At 40.9% G+C, this 25,100-nt stretch overlaps 1 protein-coding gene across 16 annotated transcripts in view; it reads right to left on the bottom strand.

Annotated features, from left to right (window-relative positions):
- MLLT10 (MLLT10 histone lysine methyltransferase DOT1L cofactor) overlaps window positions 1-16,836 on the bottom strand; it is a 237,965-nt gene extending 221,129 nt beyond the window's left edge. For 7 of the 16 annotated variants that reach the window (XM_019834031.3, XM_045060975.1, XM_045060974.1 and 4 more), the window contains exons 1-3: window positions 16,547-16,835; window positions 16,117-16,276; window positions 12,772-12,851 (exon numbers count right to left, since the gene is read on the bottom strand). In XM_019834031.3, coding sequence (XP_019689590.1) covers window positions 12,772-12,851; window positions 16,117-16,276 — 240 coding nt within the window. In that variant the 5' untranslated portion in view covers window positions 16,547-16,835. Of the gene's footprint in view, window positions 1-12,771; window positions 12,852-15,257; window positions 15,705-16,116; window positions 16,277-16,418 lie in introns of those variants that run through there. The other 9 variants (XM_045060982.1, XM_045060984.1, XM_045060983.1 and 6 more) reach the window with 6 other exon arrangements.
- Window positions 16,837-25,100: the final 8,264 nt, after the last annotated feature.

Raw genomic sequence — 25,100 nt, 5'->3', positions numbered from 1 at the left:
AAATTTTTTTGATTAAAAATAATAAGAAAAAAGAAAATAAAGAAAAATACTGAAAAAAAATGACAACAGAACTGATGAAATCATCAAAGAAATAATTTTTAAAAGTTCTACTATTGACCGAACTTAAGTTCCCTAACATGATTTGCCAAATCAAAAGGGCCATTGTATGCCTAATACAATGAGTGAAGGGAAACACACTACCATGAAAAATATCAGAAATAACCTGGATAAAAAAATACTAAATCCAGAGAGAACAATCACATACAAAATATTAGAAATCAGGACTTTACAACATTTCTTAACAGAAACACTGAAAGCTAAAAAGCAAATTGCCAAAATTCTAAAGGAAAATGATTTCCAACCAAGAATTCTATATTCAGCCAAACTATCAATCAAGATGACAAAGCCAACAATTTTATCAAACCTGAAAAACCTTTAAAAAATTATTCCTCACACACCATTTTCTATGAAGTTGCTAGAGACGCCCACCGAAACAAGAAAATAAACCATTAGAGATGAAGAAATGGGGAAGTGAGGTGTTACAAAACAGAATCCAAAATAAGCAAGAAACAAAGAAACTCCCAAGATTATAGTGAAGGGAAGATCCAGGCCTAAAGAGAAACCAGCCCAGATGACAGCAGGGAGATGGTACCCAGAAGAAGGTCTACCGATTTAAAAAGGAAAGGAAAGTGAAAAGTGAAAGAGGAGGGAGAAGAGGAGGCAGAAGGAGAAAGAAAAGAAGGGGAGAAGAAAAGAAGGGGGAGGGAAAGAGAAAGAAGAGGGAGGAAGAGGGGAAGGGGGAGGGGGAGGAAGAAGAGAGGAAGAGGATGGAGAGGAGGAGGAAAAGAGGGAGAGGAGAGAGAGAAAAAGGAAAAGGAAAATTGAATTCATGGAAAATTTTACTAATACACTACCTGATTCATTAACCATTTGGAAGATTATATGAAGAAGCAACAGAGGGAAAAAATTTAGCCTTAAATAAATACAAAACTTAAAATACAAGATGATTATTAATCCCAAGGAAATGAAATTAATAAAAAAAAAATCAGTATACTTTTGGCTCAAAAATGAACAAAATATTTAAGTAGTCATAATAATGTAAATATTACTGTTCAACACTACTGATTTAACAAAAATCTGTGATATACTGAAAGGTAACTACTAAAATTGGTATGTCAAGAACAGCTGCTTATGGGGGTGCCTGGCTGGCTCAGTCAGTAGAGCATGCAACTCTTGACCTCAGGAGTTGGGTGCAGCTGGGGTGCAGAGCTTACTCAACAAAAATAAACTTTAAAAAGCAATAGCTGTGGGGCACCTGGATGGCTCAGCTGGTTAAGCGTCCAACTCTTGATTTCACCTCAGGTCATGATCTCACGGTTCATGAGTCGGAGCCCCCAAGTCAGATTCCGAACTGACAGTGCAGAGTGGGCTTGGGGTCCTCTCTCCTTCTCTCTGCCCCTCCCCTGCTCGCGCTCTAAATCTCTCTTCCTCTCTCTCAAAATAAATAAACATTTAAAATTCTGTAAATAAAATAAACAATAGCTCCTTACACATTCCTTTTAGAAACATACAAGTACCAGAAGGAACGGCCAAAAGAAGTTGCTTCTGGTAATGAGATAAGGGTTCAAGGGTAAAGCAGCAGGTACTGTTTTGTTTGAGTGAGAAAAGTTTTTGGTAATACCAGACTCAGACTATGTGCATTTATCACTCTGGTAAACATAAAAATTAAATCCAAAAAAAAAGGGAATAAATAGGTGCCATATGCTGGGCAAGGTATCAATTTCCTTTCTCTCACTAGTTACACAGGTGAGAGTTACACTTGTTAATACAAACAAGTATTAAGCACCTACTTCATATCAGCCATTAGGTTAGGCCCTTCTCACAGTAAAAGAAGAATTCAAGAGAGACCAGAGAAATTGGCCACTTACTACATTTTATCTATGGTGGTAAGCACTAAATCTGTTAACTTTCTAAAAGCACCTCTTTCAAAGCTGTAAGAACTTAATGTACTATGAGAAATTTAAAGGCAAATATTAGATATGAATCAGCAATAAGAAAAAAATGTTAGCAAATATTTAACTCTGAAGGCATTTTTTTTTTTTAATGTTTATTTATTTTTGAGAGAGACAGTGCAAGTATGGGAGGGGCAGAGAGAGGGAGACACAGAAACTAAAGCAGGCTCCAGGCTCTGAGCTGTCAGTACAGAGCCCGACACAGAGCTTGAACCCACGAACTGTGAGATCATGACTGAGCCGAAGTCAGATACTTAACCGACTGAGCCACCCAGGTGCCCCAATGTTTGTTTATTTTTGAGAGAGAGAAAGACCGGGCACGAGTTGGGGAGGGGCAGAGAGAGACACAGAATCTGAAGCAGGCTCCATGACCTGAGCCAAAGTCAGATGCTCAACCGACTGAGCCACCCACCCAGGCACCCCAATTCAGAAGGCATTCTATTTAAAGTATACAAGCTAAACTGCTTGTACAGAAATAAAAGGGAGAAAGTTATATATGAAATTTTAACTGCCTTCTTGCACTCGGGAATCAAAGGTAAATTGAAAAAAAAAGAAATCAAAGATAAATTTGAAAACAATTTTTAATTATGTATATATATCATGGTAAATCTCCAAGTGGCAGAAATAAAAAAGAAAAGTTAAAAGAATAAGCATCAGTTGAAGCTGAGGCACTTAATGAAAATATCAGATCTAATATATAATACATACACCCTAGAGACTGGGGTGGACTATGACACCAGCATAGACCCTAAACACGTAAAAAAAAAAAAAAAAAAAAAAAAAAGTTCTAACTGGGTTCCCTACATGAGGACAGGAGTTGTTAAGTGCCTATCCCACAACCAGAGGGGAATCTATCCTAGAAAAACATGGCCTAGACCAGTAAGACTAGAGATGCTGCACTGAAGATGTCTGTTCTGGACGTGAGGAGTCACTCTAGAAAAACTGGAAACTCAAACCTATGTTGAGGGAGAGTGGGGCCCAAAATCCATTATCTAAAGGGTCCTGGGACACCTGGGGGGCAGACTCACGATTTCAGCTTAGGTCACACAGTTTGATTAGGGAGACTGAGCCCCATCTCTCACTCTGCACTGACAGCAGGGAGCCTGCTTGGGATTATCTCCCTCTCTCTGCCCCTCCCCCACCCACCTCCACATGCATGCTCTCTCTCAAAAATATATATAAACATTAAAACAAAAAAAAACAGGGGTGCCTGGGTGGCTCAGTTAAGCGTCCAACTCTTGGTTTCAGGTCAGGACATGATCTCATGGTTCATGGGTTCAAGCCCTGCGCTGGGCTCTGGGCTGAGGGTGGAGCCTGCTTGGAATTCTCTCTTTTCCTATCTCTCCGACCCTCCCCTGCTCATGATCTCTCTCAAAATAAATAAATTATTTATAAATAAATAAATAGATAGATAGATAGATAGATAGATAGATAGATAGATAGATAGTACTGCAATCCAAATCAAGAAACAAAAATCAGTCTGGAGCAATGAACTCCATCCAGTAGGCAAACTCTAACAGTCTGCTGTTACCAACCCCAAAGCCGTTCTCCAGATCTTCCCTAGTAACAAAACTCCAACTGTATTTAGTTCTCCAATTGACCCATATTTTGAATTATAACAATTCAAAGCCAGTAAAATTAAGCATAATCTGTTGCCTGGGGCTTCAAGAAAACTTAAGAGAATCAGTCAGCTGGGAGGAAAATCAATTTTCATTTTGCACCCCCCTTCTGCCTAGAACTTCTTTCCACAGTCACAATGACTGTTTCAGCTGCCATCCTCTCTCTGACTGTGGGACAACCCTGAAAACAAAACCATGTGCTAAGGTTGGTATAGTAGGAGGACAAAAAAAGCCTGATCCCAAATGATGTCACAAGAGCTGTCATAAAAGCTTTAAAAGGCCTTTTGAACTCCTTTTAAATGAAAGAATCTGTAAATTCCTAATCTATAGAAGCCATTAGAATCTGGTCTTTGGTAAGGTCACACAGGGTTCTTCAGAGACAGAGCAAATGCAAACACTTTCCATAGTAACATCTTCACTGTGTTCCTAGAGGAACAGGAATCCCAAAGAAGACAACTCCTGAGGATTAGCTCACAGCCAAAAATTACAATGAAGACATCTACCACCAGAGTTAACAAACAATTCTAATTCTAATTTAGAGAAATCTAAAATCTCTAAGAGGTTTTAAAATAAGTATTTTTTTTTAAGTAAGCTCTTCGCCCAATGTAGGACTTGAACTCATGACCCTGAGATCAAGAGTCATGTACTCCATCGACCAACCCAGCCAGGGGCCCCTAAAATAAGTATATTTCAAATGTTCAAGTAATAAGGGAATATAATCCATAAGGCAATAATAGCAAAATATTATAAAAAAAGAAGCAAATGGAAACATAAAAACAAATAGAAAGTCTACATATACTTTACTCAGACAAGAAATTCACTCATAGGGTTAACAATATGCATAAATTTCAAGACCGAGCTAAAGAGATTATCCACAAGAGAGATAAGATAGAAAATATGATGAAAAAGAAATTAAAAGACAAGCAAAAAAGAACAAGAATCTCAAGCATATACCTTAATTAACAGTTCCAGAAGAAAATTAAATGGGAAGGTGACATATGAAGAGAGAGCAGAAAATCTGCCAACATGTAAGAAAAACTGAGTCCACAGAACAAAAGCTGATCAGCTCTGAAGCAGGATAAGCATACTGTCAACAGATTTTCTATTAGCACAATTAGATACCAGAAGACAAACTAGAATAAATTCTTTACTTACAGGAAAACAATTATTACTCTAAAATTCAAACTAGCATATAAGACAGCAAAATAATAACATTTTTAGACAGAGATGAACATAGTTTGCTTACTGCTTACTAGGCACTGAACCCTAGAACTGTATTTTAAAAAGAGGGGTGCCAGGGTGGTTCAGTCGGTTAAGCATCCAACTTCAGCTCAGGTCATGATCTTATGGTTCATGGGTTCAAGCCCCGCGTTGGGCTCTGTGCTGACAGCTCAGAGCCCGGAGCCTGCCTCAGATTCTGTGTCTCCCTCTCTCTGACACTCCCCCCACTCGTACTCTGTATGTCTATCTCTCTCTCAAAAATAAACATAAAAAAAAATTTTTTTTTCAAGAAAAGTAAATGACTATAAAGCAGCAAGGCAAACTGGGTTACACAAAAACATCAGTAATGTTATATCTAAATTATAAACCCCTATTTAAAAAAAACACAATTTGGGACGCACCTGGGTGGCTCAGTCAGTAAAGTATTCAACTCTTGATTTCAGCTCAGGTCATGATCTCACAATTCATGGGTTCAAGCCCCACATCAGGCTCTGTGCTGGCAGTGCAGAGCCTGCTTGGGATTCTCTCTCTCCCTCTCTCTGCCCCTCCCCCACTCATGAGCTCTTTCTTTCCGAAAACAAACTTTTAAAAACTAAATAAAATATAAACATAAAAATAAGGAAATTAAATACACTGTGGCTCTATAACAAAACACTAAAAAGCAGATAAAAAGAATGAATTAGATCAATATGTATTAATGCAGCTATATCACAATTTACAGAACACATATACAATGATACCATTCCTGTAAAATAATACTAGATGGTATTTATGAATATAGACATGTAGTGTAAGTATTAAAACAGATGGTAGTGTATGCATACAATGGAATATTATTCAGCCATAAAAACGAAGGAAATCATGCTGTTAGCAACAACACAGATCAACCTTAAGGGCATTATGCTAAGTGAAACAAATTAGAGAAAGACAAATACAAATCTTCCCCAACATACAACAGTGCTATGTCCCAATAAACCTATCACAAGTTGAAAATATGATATAAGCTAAAAATGCATTTAATACACCTAAACCTACAAACATCACAGCTTAGCCTAGCCTACCTTAAATATATTCAGAATACTCACATTAGCCTACAGTTGGGCAAAATCATCTAACACAGAACCTATTTTATAATAAAGTGTTATGTATTGAATACTGTACTGAAAATGAACAACAGAGTGGCTGTTAAGTATACTGGTTATTTGCCCTCCTAATCAAGTTCGCAGCTGATTGGGAGATGAGGCTCACAGGTGCTGCCCAGCAGCATCACGAGCGTATCGTACCGTGTATCACTGTTCTGGGAAAAGATCAAAACAAAACTTGAAATACAGTTTCTACTGAATATATACTGCTTTCACAACCACGTAAGGTCAAAAAATCCCAAGTCAGGAACCGTCTGTACTATATGCTCTCAACTTACATATGGAATCTAAAAGAACCACTCTCATAGAAACAGAGAACAGAGTGGTGGTTGCCAGAGACAATGGATGGAGGGTAGGGAAAAGGGGTGAGGTGCAGTCAAAAGGCAGAAACTTCCAGTTATAAGGTCTGGAAACATAACATACAGCATGGTGACTATAGTTAACAAGACTGTATTGTGTATACGAAAGTTACTAAGAGTAAGTTTTTTTCAAGTTGTTTTTTTTTGTTTTTAAGAAAGCTTTACACCCAAACATGGGGCTTGAACTCATAACCCTAAGATCAAGAGTCCTATGCGCTACCAACTGAGCCAGCAGGCGTCCCAAGAATAAGTCTTAAAGGTTCTCGTCAAAAGAAAAGAAACAGGGCACCTGGTGGCTTAGTCAGTTAAGCACCCAATTCTTGATCTCAGCTCAGGTCATGATCTCAGGATGGTGAATTCAAGCCTTACGTTGGGCTGCAAGTAGGACATGAAGCCTACTTAAAAAATAATTAAAAAAAAAAAAAAGAGGGGCGCCTGGGTGGCTCAGCTGGTTAAGCGACCAACTCTCAATTTTGGCTCAGGTCATGATCTCACAGTTTGTGAGATCAAGCCCCACATCAGGTTCTGTGCTGATAGCACAGAGCCTGCTTGGGATTCTCTCTCTGTGTCTCTCTCTCTCTCTCACAAAATAAATAAATAAATAAACTTAAAAAAGAAAAAGAAAATTGTAATTATGTTAGGTAATGAATGTTAACTAAATTCACTGTGGTAATCATTTTACAACATATAAACATATCAAATCATTACATTGTATACCTTAATACAATGTTATATGTCAATTATATCCCAATGAAACTGGAGAGGAAGAGAGAGAGAAACAGACAGACGGACAGGTTGGTCCCAAGACACGCTAAAAGGTTAACGGATGACTCAGACTGGGGACAGTACAAAAGTATTTCAAGTTAATTTTTTTTTTCAACGTTTATTTATTTGTGGGACAGAGAGAGAGAGAGAGCATGAACGGGGGAGGGGCAGAGAGAGAGGGAGACACAGAATCGGAAACAGGCTCCAGGCTCCGAGCCATCAGCCCAGAGCCTGACGCGGGGCTCGAACCCACGGACCGCGAGATCGTGACCTGGCTGAAGTCGGACGCTTAACCAACTGCGCCACCCAGGCGCCCCAAGTTAATTTTTTTTTTTATTATTCTTTTTCAGAAGGTAAGAGTTGAGGCAAATATGAAGAATCAACATTAGTTCATTGTGAGTGAAGAATATTTATGTTCTATATTCATAACAACTTGTGATAACTAAATATATACTAATGTAATTTTACTTAATAAAATTAAATAGAAATATACACTACAGTTAAGCATATAGTTTAGATGGTTTTGTAGATATATAGGGACTTTTGCATTATATATCTTCATTAAACAAAAACTGAAAAATGTGCAACTCTAGGTCAATCCCCAAATTCTGGGCTTACATTCCATCTAGTAGTTCTTCCCCAACAATGTTGAGAAGCCAGGAATAAATACAATATAAAGAGGCAGAGGAGTAGGAAAAAGTTACATCTCACCTCTGGTAGAAATTGTCTTTTCATTTAGAGCTAGAATAGCAATACCTAAATAATGTAAAATCCTAATGGGCTTTTGGCCATTTTACTCTCTTGCACAATCCACTCTATGTTTTCAAAGTAGAATATTTAAAACCTAATATATCCTCTTTATCTTATTAAAATTATATAAGTAGATAAAATTTCTAGTAATTCTCTCCAGCCTGTGGTAATTAAAAATAAATACCCATTAAATACAAAACAGTCATCAATAAGTGTCTTAATCTCTAACCACCAAGAAGTTAGTAAACAGTGTTAAGTCTAATCAAAAATCTTCAGCAAAAATACATGTTCACTTGAGATAAATAAGCAATTCAAGTGCTTTTTCTGAACAATGAATGCCTACCTACAAAGAGTTTCCCTTAAAAACCATCCAAACCTTCCCTCACTCTTTTACTTTCCTCTTCCCTTCCTTTTTCAACATTCAGTCTAATCCTACAATCTCTACTCTCTTCAGTACCCTGTAATGAGAGGTCTGCCCAAACCAGGGAACTACGACTGTGGTCTTAAAACTTTTCTCAATCCTTCAGGTCCTTACAGCAAGGGTCTACTGCAGGTTCGCCTTTCCTGGACGTTCATGATCCGTTCGTGGTAACTTGTTCTCTTACTCTCCACAAGTGTGGATGGATATTCACCATAGCCATCTTCATTTTTCTTTTCTCTAACAAAAAAATGTCATTGGTTCCCAGTCTTCCTTCTAGGCAGCTACAACTCCAACTTAACTCCATTACATTAATCCTAAATTTCCAATGAAAACTCCCAGCAGCATCAAAACGAACATGCCCAAAACAGAACTTTACTCTTCAAGTTTGCTCTCCTTTTGCCATTACTCTATGACTATTTACGGTACCACCATTCCAGAGTGATTAACTTTGGTACTCAGAATTGTCTTTGATTACTCCCTTTCCTTTACCCAATATCCATGTGTCATTTCATCCTTTAAAATGTTCCCTCCCTTCCTTTTCACTCCCTCTCCTCCTTTCCACTCCCTCCCCTTCCAGTCTCACATATTTAGTGTAATATCATCCTGTGTTTCAGTTTCTAACTTCCCATTTCAAATCCATTCCATCCACTACCAAACTTCTCGTGTGAAATTACAACTTTATTACTCTGGTTTTTACTCTATAGTATCTGCCAAGGTACTACCAGCTCATAATTCCCTCTTCTCTGAGAAATGAGCTATCTCAAACCCACAGACATCTTGTGTCTTAAGCAACCTTACTGCCTAGCCATGGCTAACTGGTCCAGAGTCAGGCACCTCATCCAAGCCAACCCAGTTTCTTTCCTCCCCAAAGGAACAGGAGATTCAGATGGACATTTAGTCTCTTGAGACAGGAAACAGAAAATATTAGGAGCTGAAGTATGGCCACTTTTCACCACAGGAGGCAATACAGAACATGATGGTTAAGAGCTTAATCACAGCCCAGCCTCCAAATAGATATGCATTTCTCTTAAAATCATGATGTCTTGGGGCACCTGGGTGGCTCAGTCCGTTGAGCATCCGACTTCGGCTCAGGTCATGATCTCACTCAGTCTGTGAGTTTGAGCCCCGTGTCGGACTCTGTGCTGACAGCTCAGAGCCTGGAGCCTGCTTCTGATTCTGTGTCTCCCTCGCTCTCTGCCCCTCCCCCACTCATGCTCTGTCTCTCTCTGTCTCAGAAATAAATAAACATTAAAAAATTTTTAAAAAAAACATGATGTCTTTACCCATAAAATGTGAACAAAGTACCTCAAAGGTTTGATAAGATGATTAAAACAGATAATTGTAGAACATTTAACATAGTACCTGAGAGATAGTAAACAGCTAGTAGCAGAGAAACCTGCAGAAAGGAAAAGAATAAAGCAGACAAAGAAAAGCAAAAATAAGATTAAGACTAATTCAATTCTGGGGCACCTGGGTGGTTCAGTCTGTTAAGCATCCAACTCTTGATTTCAGCTCAGGTCATGATCTCGCAGTCTGTGAGAGAGTCTGTGGGGATCCAAGCTGTCAGCATACTCTCTCCTCTCTCTCTCTCTCTCTCTCTCTCTCTGTCCCTTGGAATACTCTCTCTCCTCTCTCTCTGTCCCTTTCCTACTTGCGTGCCACACACTCACGCTCTCTCTCAAAATAAATAAACGTTAAAATAAATAAATAAGGGGCACCCGGGTGGCTCAGTCGATAAAGTATCTGACTTCAGCCGGGGTCATTATCTTGCAGTTTGTCAGTTCAAGCCCCACATCAGGCTCTGTGCTGAGCGCTCAGAGCCTAGAGCCTGCTTCAGATTCTGTTTCCCACTGCCCCCTCTCTCTGCCCCTCCCCCACTCGTACGCGCGCGCTCTCGCGCGCTCTCTCTCTCTCTCTCTCTCTCAAAAACAAACATTTAAAAAAAATATTTTTTTCATAAATAAAAATAAATAAATAAATAAATACGGGCGTCTGGGTGGTTTGGTTGGTTGAGCATCCAACTTCAGCTCAGGTCATGATCTCACAGTTTGTTTGAGCCCCATGTCAGACTTTGAGCTGGCAGTGCGGAGCCTGATCCAGACTCCCTGTCTCCCTGTCTCTCTCTGCCCCTCCCACACTGGCGTGAGAGCGTGTGCATGCTCTCTCTCTCTCTCTCTCTCAAAAATAAACATTAAAAAAATAAAAACAGGGCGCCTGGGTGGCTCAGTGGGTTGAGCATCCGACTTCAGCTCAGGTCATGACCTCACGGTTTGTGAGTTCGAGCCCTGCATCGGGCTCTGTGCTGACACCTTGGAGCCTGGAGCCTGCTTCGGATTCTGTGACTCCCTCTCTCTCTGCCCCTCCCCCACTCGCACTCTGTCTCTGTCTCTGTCAAAAATAAATAAAAATTTTTAAATACATAAATAAAATTTTACGTATTTAAATACATAAATACATAAATAAAAATTAAAATAAAATAAAGACTAATTCAATTCTTGGGGTGCCTGCCTGGCTCAAAGCATATATGACTCTTGATCTTGAGGTCCTGAGTTTGAGCCCCACCGTGGGGGTAGAGATTATTTTAAAAATAAATAAATAAGCAAAGTAATAATGTAATTACTGAAAGGGAAGGATTTACTTTAAAAAAAAAAAGACTAATTTAACTCCCTAAGTAACAGATACATTTCCACGTTAGGCTTCTTGGCTCCTCTATCCTCACATTAAAATGTCCTTGTGGATGGGGCACCTAGGTGGCTCAGTCGCTTAAGGGTCTGATCTGGAGGTTCGTGGGTTCGAGCCCCGCCTTGGGCTCTGTGCTGAGCTCAGAGCCTGGAGCCTACTTCGGATTCTGTGTTTCCCTCTGCCCCTCCCCTGCTTGTACTCTGTCTCTCTTTCTCTCTCTCAAAAATAAACATTAAAATGCCCTTGTGGCTCAGTCACTAGAGCATGTGACTCTTGATCCCCAGTTGTGGATTCAAGCCCCATGTTGGGTGTACAGAAAAGTTAAAGATAAAACCTTAAAATAAACAATAAGATGACCTATCTCTGCCTATTTAAGCTTAGAATGAGTTTTTGTTTTTACAAAGGACCTTATCTTTTATAACTGTACACTACAGGAAATTAAAGGAAGTTGTGCCTCTTCTTTAGAACCTCGAATGGCCCCCACATCCTACTGAATAACACTAAAATAAAATGTGTTCTTCAATATGCCTCGTAAGGTAACTACCTCAATTCACCTTGATATCTTAACCACGCCCTCAGAGAATAAAGGAATAAAAACAGGCAACAAGTGGCATTTAAGGCAAATAATTTTGGCATTCTACTACTCCCCATTGACAGAGCTCTTTATCCTCTCTCAATATCTGCCTTCCTATTTTCTAATCTTCCTCTGGCCTTGAATCTACTGTGACACCCTCTGGAATAGCCTCATCTACTATCAATGTTTACTAATGAGTTAAAACATAACTTCCTTTGCTTGGTGACCCATCAACCCCAAAACTATAAAATGCTACAAAGAGGAACAAAAACCAAAAAGGAGACCTATGCATACATCAAATCCTAAAATTTATATGACTGATTCCATCCCCTACTTGCTAATTCCAACCATTGTAATGCTAGAATAAGCTATAATTCTGCTATAGTGTATTCTCACACACAAACAAAACATACGAACAGAATAATGCTCTGAGTTTCACAGTCCTAAATAGGCTACTCAGCTATGACTTCTAATCAAGAATTGCCTAGGCAAAAATAAAGTTTCCATGCTACTCATGTAGGTAGAAAAGCCGAAATGTTTGTTTTCTACCTTCTGTCAAATTCTCTAGTCAACACCAAAAAGGAACTATCGCATAGCAAACAGTAATACTTTTATATGATTGATGAAAATTAAGTTTATTTCTCCCTAACATTTCCAGAAGCTCAATTGTAAAAAATGCCTTGGGCCACAAAGAATAAACACATCTCCCTTATGATTACAAGAAGTTTACAAAAGTGTTCAGAAAGAAGGTAGCCAGCCATGTGAAAAAGGAAGATTCTTATGTTGCTTTGCCAGAGAGACTAAATGTCTGAAAATATTGAACATTCAAAGTTAAAATATACATGTGCAATGCAGTAAAAATATGAGTGGTTAAACTCTAGTGTGTTTTTTTTATTCATTAAACAGACCCTAGCAGAATTATCAGCTTAACTTCCTTATGTTCTACTGCCATCATATTCTCACTAATGATTAACTAATTTAACCCTTCAAACCAGTAAAAAGGGCTAAAGCCCAGCTACAACTTTGTTTTATCTGTTCAACATATAGTTATGTGGCTCAATTTGTTTTTTCAGAGTTTGTAAATTTGGTTTAAAACAGTTAAGTTGATATCTGGCCCAAATTCAAATTTGAACAAGACTGAAAACCTTTCAAACTGAAACATAAGTGTGTAGCATCCTAAGCTACTCACTGAAGTATTTTAATGTTTTTGATAAAACAGTTCTTACCACTCTGGCTGCTCTCTCCTGAGATTCACATTTCCTGCAAAACCATGGTCCAGTGGGTACTTGAACAATGCCATAGCAAGCTATTGGGAAATAAAATATTTTAAAATATATTAAAATTTAAAGAATTACAGAAAATTAAATACCCTTTCAAAGCCCTCTTAAAATAATTACCTCTCAGACTATTCACATAAAACACCTTCTTTGTAAAGAATTAAAACATTTTATATTTTTATTTACCACATATATATTACCACCACCTAATAAAACCTGTATGACATTTTAATAAAAATGTTAAAGGACCAGCCTTTTGTTATTTTATTTAAATAAGTATAAGCATTACAAAGGGTACTTATCTGGGGAGCTGGGTGGCTCAGTTGTTTAAGCATCCAACTCCTGATTTCAAGCTGGGACCACCCCCACCCCACCTCCCCTCCCACACACACACACACACACACACACACACACACACACACACACACCCTCTCCAGTTCCACACTGACACTAGGGGGCCTGCTTGGGATTCTCTCTCTGCCCCTTCCCTGCTCACTCTCTCACACTCTCTCTCCCTCTCTCTCAAAATAAATAAATCTAAAAAAATTGTTTATTCTTTTATGATAGAAAAAATATCAAGTAAAAATTAACACATAGATTCTTTACAAAGAATTACTAAGAAACTCATTAATTCACTCCTGTATCCTACAGTTTAAATAGAAAGCATTTTAGGTAAGGCTAATGAAAATACTTCTAAATCACCTGTCAAAATGAGCAACAAGTATTGCAGAAAAGAAAACGAAATGTAATGTTAAGCGTGAAATGATTCCATTTGTATAAAATGGAAAAGGCAAATCAACAGAAAGTACACTAGTGGTTGTCTAGGGGAGTTGGGGAGGTGTTGGGAAAAAAAGGACAGTAACTGCTAACAGTCCACGGTTTTCTTGTTAGGTTGATGAAAATGTTCTAAAACGGAGTCTGTGGCAATAAATGCAAAACCCTAAATGTACTAAAACCAGTGAATTGTATGTTTTAAGTGGGTAAATTATTTGGTATGTAAATCACATCTCAAAGCCATTACTTTAAAAAGTGTGTATTTATTGGGGCACCTGGGTGGCTCAGTCGTTAAGCGTCCGACTTCGGCTGGCTCACGTCATGATCTCGTGGTTTGTGGGTTTGGGCCCCACTTCGGGCTCTGTGCTGACAGCTCAGAGCCTAGACCCTGGAGCCTGTTTTGGATTCTGTGTCTCTCTCTGTTTCTTCCCCACTCACACTGTTTCTCTCTCTCTCTCTCTCTCTCAAAAATAAAGCTTAAAAATCTTTTTTTTTAAAGTGCATATTTATTTCTAAATATAGGATGTGAATGTTCCAACAAGTGATCTGAGTATATGTAAATCACACTCTATTTAAAAAAAAAAAAAATTTTATTGGTATTTAACTAGGAATTGAAATTTTCCCAAAAACCTAGAACACTAATATCCAACTGACATTCTCGCATGAACTTGCTCACAGGAAGCTTGAAAATATCTTAAATATTGGAAAACACTCAAAGAATACAAAATCAACACAAATTTTTAAAGCTCCCAAAAGCTAAACTTGAAATTCCTTTTAAAATTCATAAATATATCAGTGTAAAAACATTCTGTCAAGCAACCCTGCATGAATATCCAAAAACTTACATTTTAATTCAGAAGTACTACTTCCGGACAAGAAAATTTATGCTTAAATGAATGTCTTCCGTATTGGGAGATGACATTACTTATTAAAACTTGATAATTGAGGATCCAATTCATAAGAAATACGTCCACAAATGTGAACGAACACTGTGATGGAAATGCTATACATCATTTCTAAAAGTTTAAAAACAGCATATAGGTTTCAACACATATTGTTTTCACTCCTTAAAAAAGGAAGGTGTGCAGGGCGCCTGGGTGGGTCAAGGGTTCGACAGGGTGGTTAAAGGCCCAACTCTTGGCTTCCACCCAGGTCATGACCCCGTGGTTCCTGGGCTCAAACCCAAATCAGTCTCTGTCCTGATGGTGTGGAGCCTGCTTGAACTTCTCTCTCCCTCCCTCTCTCTGCCCCTTACTTGCTCACTCCCTCTCTCTCAAAAAAAACAAAAAACAAAGTTTAAACGGAAGATGTGCAATTAGGTTTTCGTTAAAACCGACTGCACCCCAATAATTAATTCACTATCTCCTAAGTCCCCTTCCCCATTCTGAGATTTCGTTCTACGAAGAATGCACTTCAACCTCTTATGTTTCACACTGTCTCATTTGGTAGTGTCCTTTCCATATACTACTAAATATCAACACCACTCGGCCAAATACAGAAATGGGAAGCGGGGGGATTGGTAACAGGGACAATATGTGTAACAGACACCCAAAAATTATCCAGGTTTCCTTACCACAAGATACGGGAAAAGTCAGAAACTTCAATGGCCAGAAAACTCCCTAAGTGCCCTCGCCTTTTTTGTAATATCCAAAAAAACTCACCGAATGGAAACACCCAGAAATAAGCTAAGATGCTCCCCAAGTCACTGGCCGCACCACCACCTCCTCTTCTCTCCAGTCACTTTAGCTGAGGAAGTGGCCAGATACAGCCACTGAACAGCCTTATCCACCAGCCTAGGGCAGCTCAGCCAAGCCACTCCTGCAGCACACGACGGCGACGGCGGAAGGCCACCGTCTTCTACGCAGGAAGCTCCCAGTCCGCAGCAGCAGGGTCTCCGCCAGAAAGCTTGGGGGTGCAGCAGTGGCGCCTTCCCTCCCTAATCTAAAGCGCCAAGGCCACCCCTCTGCCTCCGCGACCCGCCCAGGCGCAGCGAGTGGCATTCCCGAGCCCGACTCCATGCCACAGGAAGTCTCCAGACACACTGCGGCAGACAGGAGCAGCCAGTGAAGGGGGAGGGGCCTCCACGTTCCCAAACCCAAACCCACGGCCACCGCGACACCACCGAAGGGCGCACACTCGGTCCTGCCGCCGCCCCCGGGGCGCAGGCCGCGGCCCCGCACCCCCCCACCCCACCCCCTCGCCTCCAACCACCGCCTCGGAAAGTCTCCAGCCCCACGGCTCCGGGCGCAGGCGGCGGCCAAATGACACTTGAGAGAGTGAGCGCAGAATCACATGACAGCCCAGGCCACACGCACTTTCTCCCACATGCACAGCCCACACCCCCTCCGCCCCGCTGCGGACCCTCGGAGTCAATCCCGGGCCGCGGAACGAGGCGGGGGCGGGGGCGGGGCGGGGCGGGGGGAGGGGCGGTAGGAGAACTGGCAGTTGCTGCCAAGGTGGGGGAAGCGGTGACGGTTGGGAGCAGGCCGGGTTCGGCCCGGCGGGCGGTTGGGTGTTTACCTTGATGCACCGCGACGCTGCAGCCGTGCCCGTCGCAATAAACCAGCGGGTTCTCGGCCCAGCCTCTCTCGTCTGAGCAAACGCAACAGCCTCCAATCATCTCCTTCATACTATGGGAGACCTCGTCCTCCAGTGACACGGGCCGGTCGCTAGAGACCATCTAAGAGGGAGTTGGGGGGACCATTAAAAAACACATGCAAGCCAATTAGCGCTTCCCCCCCACCACCACCGCACAGCCACCCGCGTCCCCGCTCCCTTCCCTACGTCCCCGGCCCCCGCCCGCCGCTCGGCCGCTCGCTCACTCGGGCTTTGCCGCTCAGTCACTCACGTTCCGCACAGGAGTCAGGAGCCATGTCCTTGCTGACTCCCCCCACCTCCCCTCCACCGCCTCCTCCGCCTCCTCCTCCTCCTCGTCTTCTTCCCTCCCCACCTCCACCCGGCCGCTAACGCTGGAGCCCGGAGAGGGCACACATAATCAAGTAGGCCTCCGCACAGGCGCACTGGGGGGGCTCCCGCTGGGGCAGGGGCAGCCAGGGAGGGGAAGGGGGCTGCGCTTCCTCCTCCGAGCGTCACTCGGCGTGCGCGCCCGCCCTGCGGCCGGCGTGAGGGAGAAGGCCCGGGAGAGGCAAGGCCTGCGTGCGCGCCGCCGCGTCCGGCCCGCAGCCCCGGCCTACCTCCCGGCCCCTTCCCCTCCCCCGCGCGGCTCGCAGCCGCCGAGGTGTGCTTGGGGAAGGGGGGGGGGAAGGAGGGGGTGGTGAGTGGAGCCGGCGGCGCGCTGAGGCCGGAACGAGCCAACGAGAGGACGCGGGGGCGCGCACGCGGGGGCGGGGACGTTGGGGCCGCCGTCTGCAGCGCCGCGCCGGTCGCGCGGGCTGAGCGTGCACGTCTGGAAGGGGCCTCAGAGGGAGGGAGGGGAGGAGGATGCCGAAGACCCGGAGGGAGGGTTTTGTTTTTTTGTTTTTTTGTTTTTTTTAATCGGAGTAGCCAGAGGGGACTGACTTCCCCGGGGCACCTCTCTGCTTTGAGAACCTACCTGCGGGCCTTTTCCTCAAGAGCTGGCCCGTGGGTAACAAGGGGTAGGGCAAGTATGCCAGCTTCCATGAAGGGTGCAGTGAAGCATGGCTTCCTGCAGTTGGCCGCGCTAACTTCACAGTGCTGCCGCAGCTTCTCCACCCATTAAATTCACATCCTGGACTCTACCCAAAGTTCACGCAGTGGAAGTGCCACCAGATCCGCAGCCCGTTTACACACCACATTGGCCCCAGTGACAAATGAAAGTGCATCACACACTGAAGGTCAAAAGCCTGGGTTAGGGTAATACTCAAAGAGGGAACACCAAGGCTACCTTTAGCTTGCTGTTAGAAGAACAAATGGTTGTTAATCAGGAATTAGCAATATAAAGTGATGACCTGGAAAATGCCGTAATGTGATACCAAAGGATGAAGGAACCCAAGTTCTAGTCGGTCACCAAATGATAACACCATGAGAGAGGGGAACCCAGTTTTGTTTGAGGATTTCTCTGATCTGACTCTGTACTCCAGATTTACTCTCTTGAAAATTTAAGGTCACTTTTTTGTTTTTTCAAGGTGATTTAAGTGGCAGAAAGATGGGAGCTCGCTCTTCACATACAAATAAGAAATGGATTAGGCCTATCTGAATAGAGTAATTAGCCAGATACTACGCAGTTTTGAGCTGTAAAATCTTCCACTGTTGCCCTATCCCCTATGTATCCATGTAAGCCCAAGATTGATTTTAGACAAAAAGTGTCTAATTATGAAAATTTATCATGAATAGGAATATAGATTGTTAAAATGACAGGCATACTTAACAAGGTGAATTCATGGCTTTGGTTAATAACTTGCAGGTACAAAATGGTTGTTCATCAGGAATTAGCAGTATAATGTAAAGATCTGGAAAATGTAGCTATTCAATGATAAAGGATGAAGGAACCTAAGTTCTCTTAGTCACCAAAAGATGATTGGTTTTATCTTTAAAAGCATTCCAAATGTTCTCAGAAAGGAAAAAAAAAAAAAAAATGGTAGCATGGCTGTTTTTTCCATTTCAAATTAATTGCTAGAAATCTACTTAAGAACTACAATAGATACAATACAATGCAAGCATATGTTAGCAAGTATATTCAAACATTTTAAAGCTAAGTGAGATATCTACAGTAATGGAAATCAACTAAAAGTTTAAGGGAAAATGCACACTAAAGAGACACATAAAAATGAGAATTCTCTTTTAGCTATTAGTTCATTAAGAAAACATGACTAAAAGATTACATACCTATACAATGCAAATTCTTTTGAGGGGTATGGCAACACTTAATAAATTTCTAAACATATAATAATTATGTTCTTAACATGTCATTGATATTTATAAAGTTAAAACCACCCTCAAACAAAACTGTATCATTTTGTGTATCTTTACTATGTATTTTATCTTTACCCTTTCACAAGGGATACCAAATCGACATCCAATTCCTGCTCAGGTTCAGACTTCTAATGAAGAGTAATCCTGAGTTAAAATCAGTGTGAAACTTCCCTTCCCAAACACTGCTGTCAAACCTTAATGCTCTAAATTATTCACATACATTCATTTTATGTTTAATACATTGGAGCCTAGTTCTTGTAATAGAATTAATTTATATGTAAAGAAGGATGGGTACTTTATCCTATTCTATAACACTTAATAAAAGAAATATAGGTAAACAGTCTATTCAAAATAAAACAAATTCATCATTCATAAGAGACTTGAAATTTAGAAAAATAGAGAAAATACACTATTTCATAAGAACAGGCCTGTATATTAAAAAATAGCATCTGAAGCAGAAATTTTATTAAAGATGTACATATAAATGTTGATAACATATGTCAAATTATTTAAAACATATTTAACATATTAAATGTTGAGTTATGAAAATTATAAGAAAAAAATAATGGGTATAAATAGGCCACTCTAACATCAACTCATGTACCAGATATAGAACTTTTCTTAGGTTATATACCAAAAGTGTAATATTTAATGTTTCTATAAAACATTAAGTGAAAAGGAAGAATAACAGACATTATAAAATAGTTCAGATATACAATTCATTATTCATTCAGTAAATATTTATTGAACATTTACTGTGAGCCAGGGGCTGTTTTGGACACAGGAAATATATCAGTGAGCAAGTTATATTTGTCCTTTGTGTGAGATATATACCCGTACATGCATGCACACACACACATATATACATATACACACATACATATATATACATATGACATTGACTGAATATGCTAATTCTCATATCTTAGAATGGATAAAACTTACCAATTGCCATTATCGTTAAAGTTCAAGTTAGTTTTTAAAAATACATGGTAATGGGGAAAAAAGTCCATGGGATTTATAAAATAACTTCGTAGAGAGGACAATTTCAATCTTAATATTACTCTTTATATCTGAGTCCTCATTCTCCGAATATCCTTTGGAAAAGTATATCTAGTACCTGTAGAATAAAACAAAAGCCTGTTGTCTCCAGTATTCTTCTTCACATAACAGCAGCTAACTCAGTACTGGCTCATCTATTTCTCTGAACTAATCATCTGAGGCAAACCACAAAAAACTCAAGTAAAGTATTTTATGATGTAACCTCTAACCCTACTATAATGGGAAACTGTATTTTTTTTTCTCTATGGGTAATATATCTTCTTATAATTTTCTTTATTCCTCAACCTAGGGACCAAATTTTTGGATTTCCTTTTCCATAATCATTTACGTAAGTGGATACTATGAAAGAAAACCAAATTTGGTTCATGGGTTAGTATTGCTTATATTCATCTCCTTTTTAAATTGAAGTTTTATTTCTCTTCTGTTTGTGCACATATTTAGTCTACTATATCCATTGTTGATGTATATCTCTATAATATATGGAAAATGACATATATTTCTATAATGTTAACAGTAGATGCATTTTTCTTAACTCAGATTCTTAACTTCCGTAAAGTGTTTAAAATTCTGTATTGGCTCTGATACGAAGGTTTTAAAACAAAAGCAATTGATGCTATGGTTTTAAAACAAAAGCAATTATTAGATTTCATTCATCTACTTAACCTCATCAGAAACCATACCCTTATTTCTAAATAAAGTATTTGGAGAATGCAAAAAGGCAATTTCTTATGATCTGTACAAATTTTCAGATATGTCCTCTTTTACATAAAGGAATCCCTGAGTAACATTTTTCCTTGCTCATTTGTAAAAGGTTTCCTACCTTTTAAATTAAGAGTTTATTATGAACTGTATATTTACACTAGTATGATAAACATATTGAGATACTTCTGAAACTAGTTTTATTTGTCTCACAATAAGTGAGTATTGTATCTTTATACTCCATACAAACACCCACATGGCACCTATATTATGGAGTACTATTAGAAATTTCATTAAAAGGTATTCATTTCAATTCCATTTTCAATTGATATTCTGTTAATGGCTTTTGGGAAATTCCATTTATGAAGCATGTTGATCTTACTAGGTGATTTTTTTTTTTTTATTCACCATACCACCTAGCAAGTCTCTTGCACGTAGTAGGCCCACAATAAATATTCCTTTAATGTACAATGCTAGTGTTTAAAAGCGAATTGCAATCTGAACTTTATTCTTCAGAGTAAAGCAAGACTTTATTTTGTATGCACAACTGAACTAAAATTTCTAAGTAATGATTAACAGAAATGTTCAGATAAATTGGTCTCTTCAAGGATTTTTGATTGTTGAAATTCATATTGGTGAAGAGTTTTTATTTACCAGGTAGTTTAGAATTTATATTTTATTTAAGTAGCACTCAAATGTTAACCACCTTTTCATGTAAGAGTCATCATTTTCTTACAAACAGACTGCAACTTAGAGTCAATCACAATTAATATCATTGTGAGATACACTTAACTGTTGAAAAGTTAGGTAGGTCATCCTGAAATTTAAATTGTATGTAATCTAAATTTTAAAATATTTTTAAGAATCAAGGCCTAATATTTACTGTAAAGGGTTTGGCTTGGTTAATCTTGTGTTTGGCTTCAGAACTACTCCTTCTGTTATAAAATTGATATATATTGGTTGGATTTACATTTTTGGATCAAACACCTTGTACTTACCAGTAGAAAAATCGTATCTAAAAGATGACTTTAGATTTTCTAAGCACTGCATAAACCTCAGTAACATTTCAGAGTTGGACTATTTTTTTCCATGATGCAACGATATCTAAGGGTGTTAAGTGCCTGACTTTTCCGAGTATCATCAATATAATATATAAAAAGGGTGAGGTCCATATTCCCATTTTTTTAGTGATACTGAAGAGATGCATTTCTGTTATAATTAAAGTGTGATTAAAGTGACCTATTTAGGTGTCTGTTTATAGGAGACGATAACATTATGTAGGTGAAAAGATTCTGGACATAGAAAAGAGGAAAATCAGTTTTTGCACTGGAAGAGACCTTGAAGGAAATGAAACAAATCTTGGACTTAAAAAAGAAGAAGAAAATAAACTGAGTGGCTAAATACTATTTGGGCCAAAGAAGAGAACTTTTTAAGATTTAAATGTTTTCCTCTCTGAAAGGAGCCACTGCTTAGCAAATCCAGAAACAAGCCCAAGAATATGTTAATTAACTGCATTGTGTCCCAGAGAGAATGAGGTTGACAAATTCATTTTTTTTATTCCTTCAATTAATAAACTGTTTGCCTATTGCATCTTAGATTTTTAAAAATCTGTAATATGTATATTTATCTCTTGAAATTATACAGTAACAGTGCCAAGGTCCAACATGGCCCCATAGGGTGAATCTTAGGAAGCTTAACATTCTTGGCGAATTAAACACACAAGCCTCCAATCACTTATTGTCAGTCTTACTTTACTGTGGCGCTTAAGAGCCAGAATGTAAGCAATTTTTATATGGTGGCCCTTTACTCCAACTTAAAAAGCAATGATCTTTGGTACAAGCACAAGTGGAAAATATAATGACATAATATTAATGAAAGGTATTATGAAGACTGACCAGGAATGCTACATATCCCTCTCCATCCCCACCCCCATTCATGCCCTTTTTTCCACCCATTTGTTGTTTTTCTCACAAGTATATCATGACTTGTAACACATTTTTTTAATTTGAAATGAAACAAAAAATGTCTCAAACACCAAAAGATGTAAAAAGATTCACCTTCTACAATCAACTACATAGCAGAAAACTTCTAAAGCTATTCTAAATATTCAAAGACTTATAAATAAAAAACGTAAATTGAATCCAAGTAGTTGGGGAGGGGGACCATGGGAGGATGAGTGTGTAAGGAATGAACAGATTGAGAATACCTCCTTTTCAACACCAATGTTTTTTTCTGTTCAAACCTTTCCATGGTTACACCTCCAGTGATTTCTTCTATAAGAATTTCTCCGTATACCTCGAAATAACTGAATGATTTCCAAGAGGAAATGCAAGTTTAAGGAAGAAGATCCGTAAAATGAAAGTGTGCAAAAGCAAAACACTTTTATAGCATTTCAAATGCAAAATCACCACTACCTTTAACTGACTCTTAAGGGTTCTTTTCAAACAGATGCTATATATGAACATCATCTGTTAACTTCTTTCTTGTAATTCAAAACTCTTGTCAAATGATGTTTTCATGATGACGTGCAAATATAATATTCCATTAGAGATCAATTCTAATTGGTTTTTTTAAAATCCACCTTGGGAAACAGTGCTGCATCATACACAGACCAGTAATGGGGATTTTAGAAGGAATTTCCGCAAAGTCTATTATAAATCTAAGTTTAAATTACCCTCTTGCCCTAGTAAGGTTTGGGCCAAAGGATTGAAATCATTTCTTCCTGAGTTTTCACGCACGATGACTTTGGTCTTGTCTTCGAGACTCGCGAGCACTTGTTGGAAATCTTCATTTTTTAGAACTGTGACGTTTGCCAGAAATATTTTTTCCACATGTCTCACAAAGGAAAACAGGCAGAGTTTCGTAGGTGGGTTGCAATTGTTTCCAAAACGTGCTTTAAAAGCAAATGACACGTTTTTCCCTTTTGAATTTCACTGCTATTTTGAAAACGCATTTCACGTTAAGAAATCAAGCCTGTTTTTGTTAAGAGCAGCTCAGCGCTTGCTTTTAAATTTTACTGTGTATACAACAAAGAGCTGAATAAGAACAAATAGAGACAGCGAAACATGCTTTTCCGAACTCCTTTGGACCCCGACATTCACTTTCGTATCCATACGTTAAAGATATTCAAAATGACACAATCTGCTCTAACTTTCCGGATCCTGGAAAAAAAAAAAAAAATGCCCACATTTGTCTCTACCTAGTTATCACTTTATAAGCATATCTGGGCTGCTTTCCCTCTTCTTTTAATGTGTGAGTTGCAGGCTTGCCCAGCTTCCTCCAATTTAGCGGCACGTTGTAAAGCCTCCTTTCTACAGGCTCCTGAGTTGGGAACCCCTCGCTGGCCGAGTCTGATAATAAAACTTGCGGCGCCGACCCGGCCCGGCCCGAGCGCTGGAGTTCGGGGAGGCGGGAGTAGGGGGTCGAACTGGGCCGCAGGACCCCTCCCTCGCGAAGGACGCGCTCGGAGAACAGCGAACCGCAGCTAGAGGGACGAACAATGGGGGCGGCCGGGCGAGAGGAGCCCGGCTCCCGCTTCCTCGGCGGCGCCAGCCGCGCGCCCGGCCCCCGCCCACCGCGGCCCTCCCCGCCCGCGTTTTCGAGCTCGCACGGCCCGCCGCAGCCTTCCTCCCGAGGGCCGCAGCCCGCAGCCCGGCCGGGTACCCGCGCCCCGCGCCCCGCCGCCTCCGCGCGCCTCCTTTCCCTTCCCGGGCTGGCCCTCCTCCTCCTCCTCCTCCGTCTCCTCCTCCTCCAGCCTGCGACACCGAGGCGCTCCCTTCGGCGACTTCAGCTTTCGCTGCGGCCGCCTTCCCGCTATTTCGTTAATATATTCTAAAAATTTCTCCTTTATTTTCAGAAGTGGTTGAAATGTCTCATTTCCACCTTGATTTTAATTTGCCATTTCCCTCCGGAAAATATTCCTCAGGAAATCCAAAATCTAGAAGGAAATGCAGCAAATCCAATAAAACCCTGTAACTCTAAATACATTTCGTATTTTTGTTAAATTTGAACGCGTTTATGTCGTCTAAACTGGCAAAAGACCTCTCCCCTCTCTTTTTATTTCCTCCTCTAAATACTGATATTTTAAACTCTCCATCAAATGCGTTTTGACGAAGAAGGCAGAGAATGTGTCCAGCAGCACGCAGCAAATCAGAGGTTTTATCTTACGCCTCCTGGGACGGAAAAAAAAGTGGAACGTGGACGAGGGAGCTTCTAGGGAAGAAAAGCAACCCAATTCGCTGGGGATGAAGCCGGGCCAGGCGGGGGGGGGGGGGGGAGGCCCGGCGGGGGCGTCCCGGGCCCTCGGGCTGTGAGCAGAGGAGCTGGCCAGGAGCAGAGAGGTTTTAAATAGCGGGGGCTGGGAGGGCGCTGGGCCCGCGCATGACGGTACTTTATGAGAAAGGTTGGGGCAGCGGATGAGATTACTTTGCTTTCTCATCCCCCAAGAAAAAAATAAAGTTAGAGGGAGGCGGAGAGAAGAGCCATCCTTGTTTCCTCCCCACGTTTCCGCGGAAGGGCCGGGGCTGCGGCGGACGGGGAGAGGGCGCGGGACGAGGTGGACCAATAGCAGTCAACAGGTCCAGGCCTCGGCTGGGCAGCGGGGCCGGGCCGCCGGCCGCCCCCCCCCCTCGGATCTCCTCCCCCCATCCTCCCCTTCCCTCCCCTCCCCCGCAGGCCCGGCCCGGCAGGGGAGGCCGGCTCTGCGCTCCCCGCCCCACGCGGCCTCCCTGCGGCCGGGCGGCCCGGGCTCTCGGGGTGGGGGTGGGGCGGGGGTTCCCAGCCGGAGAATCCTCCCCCGGGGCTGGCGGCCGGGGGGGTGGGGGTGGGGGGAGGGGAGGGAAATCGGGGAA

This window comes from Felis catus, chromosome B4, assembly GCF_018350175.1.
Source record: "Felis catus isolate Fca126 chromosome B4, F.catus_Fca126_mat1.0, whole genome shotgun sequence".
Taxonomy (NCBI): domain Eukaryota; kingdom Metazoa; phylum Chordata; class Mammalia; order Carnivora; family Felidae; genus Felis; species Felis catus.
Note: the sequence above shows the minus strand (reverse complement) of the source record. Positions and strands in the feature narration are given on the sequence as shown.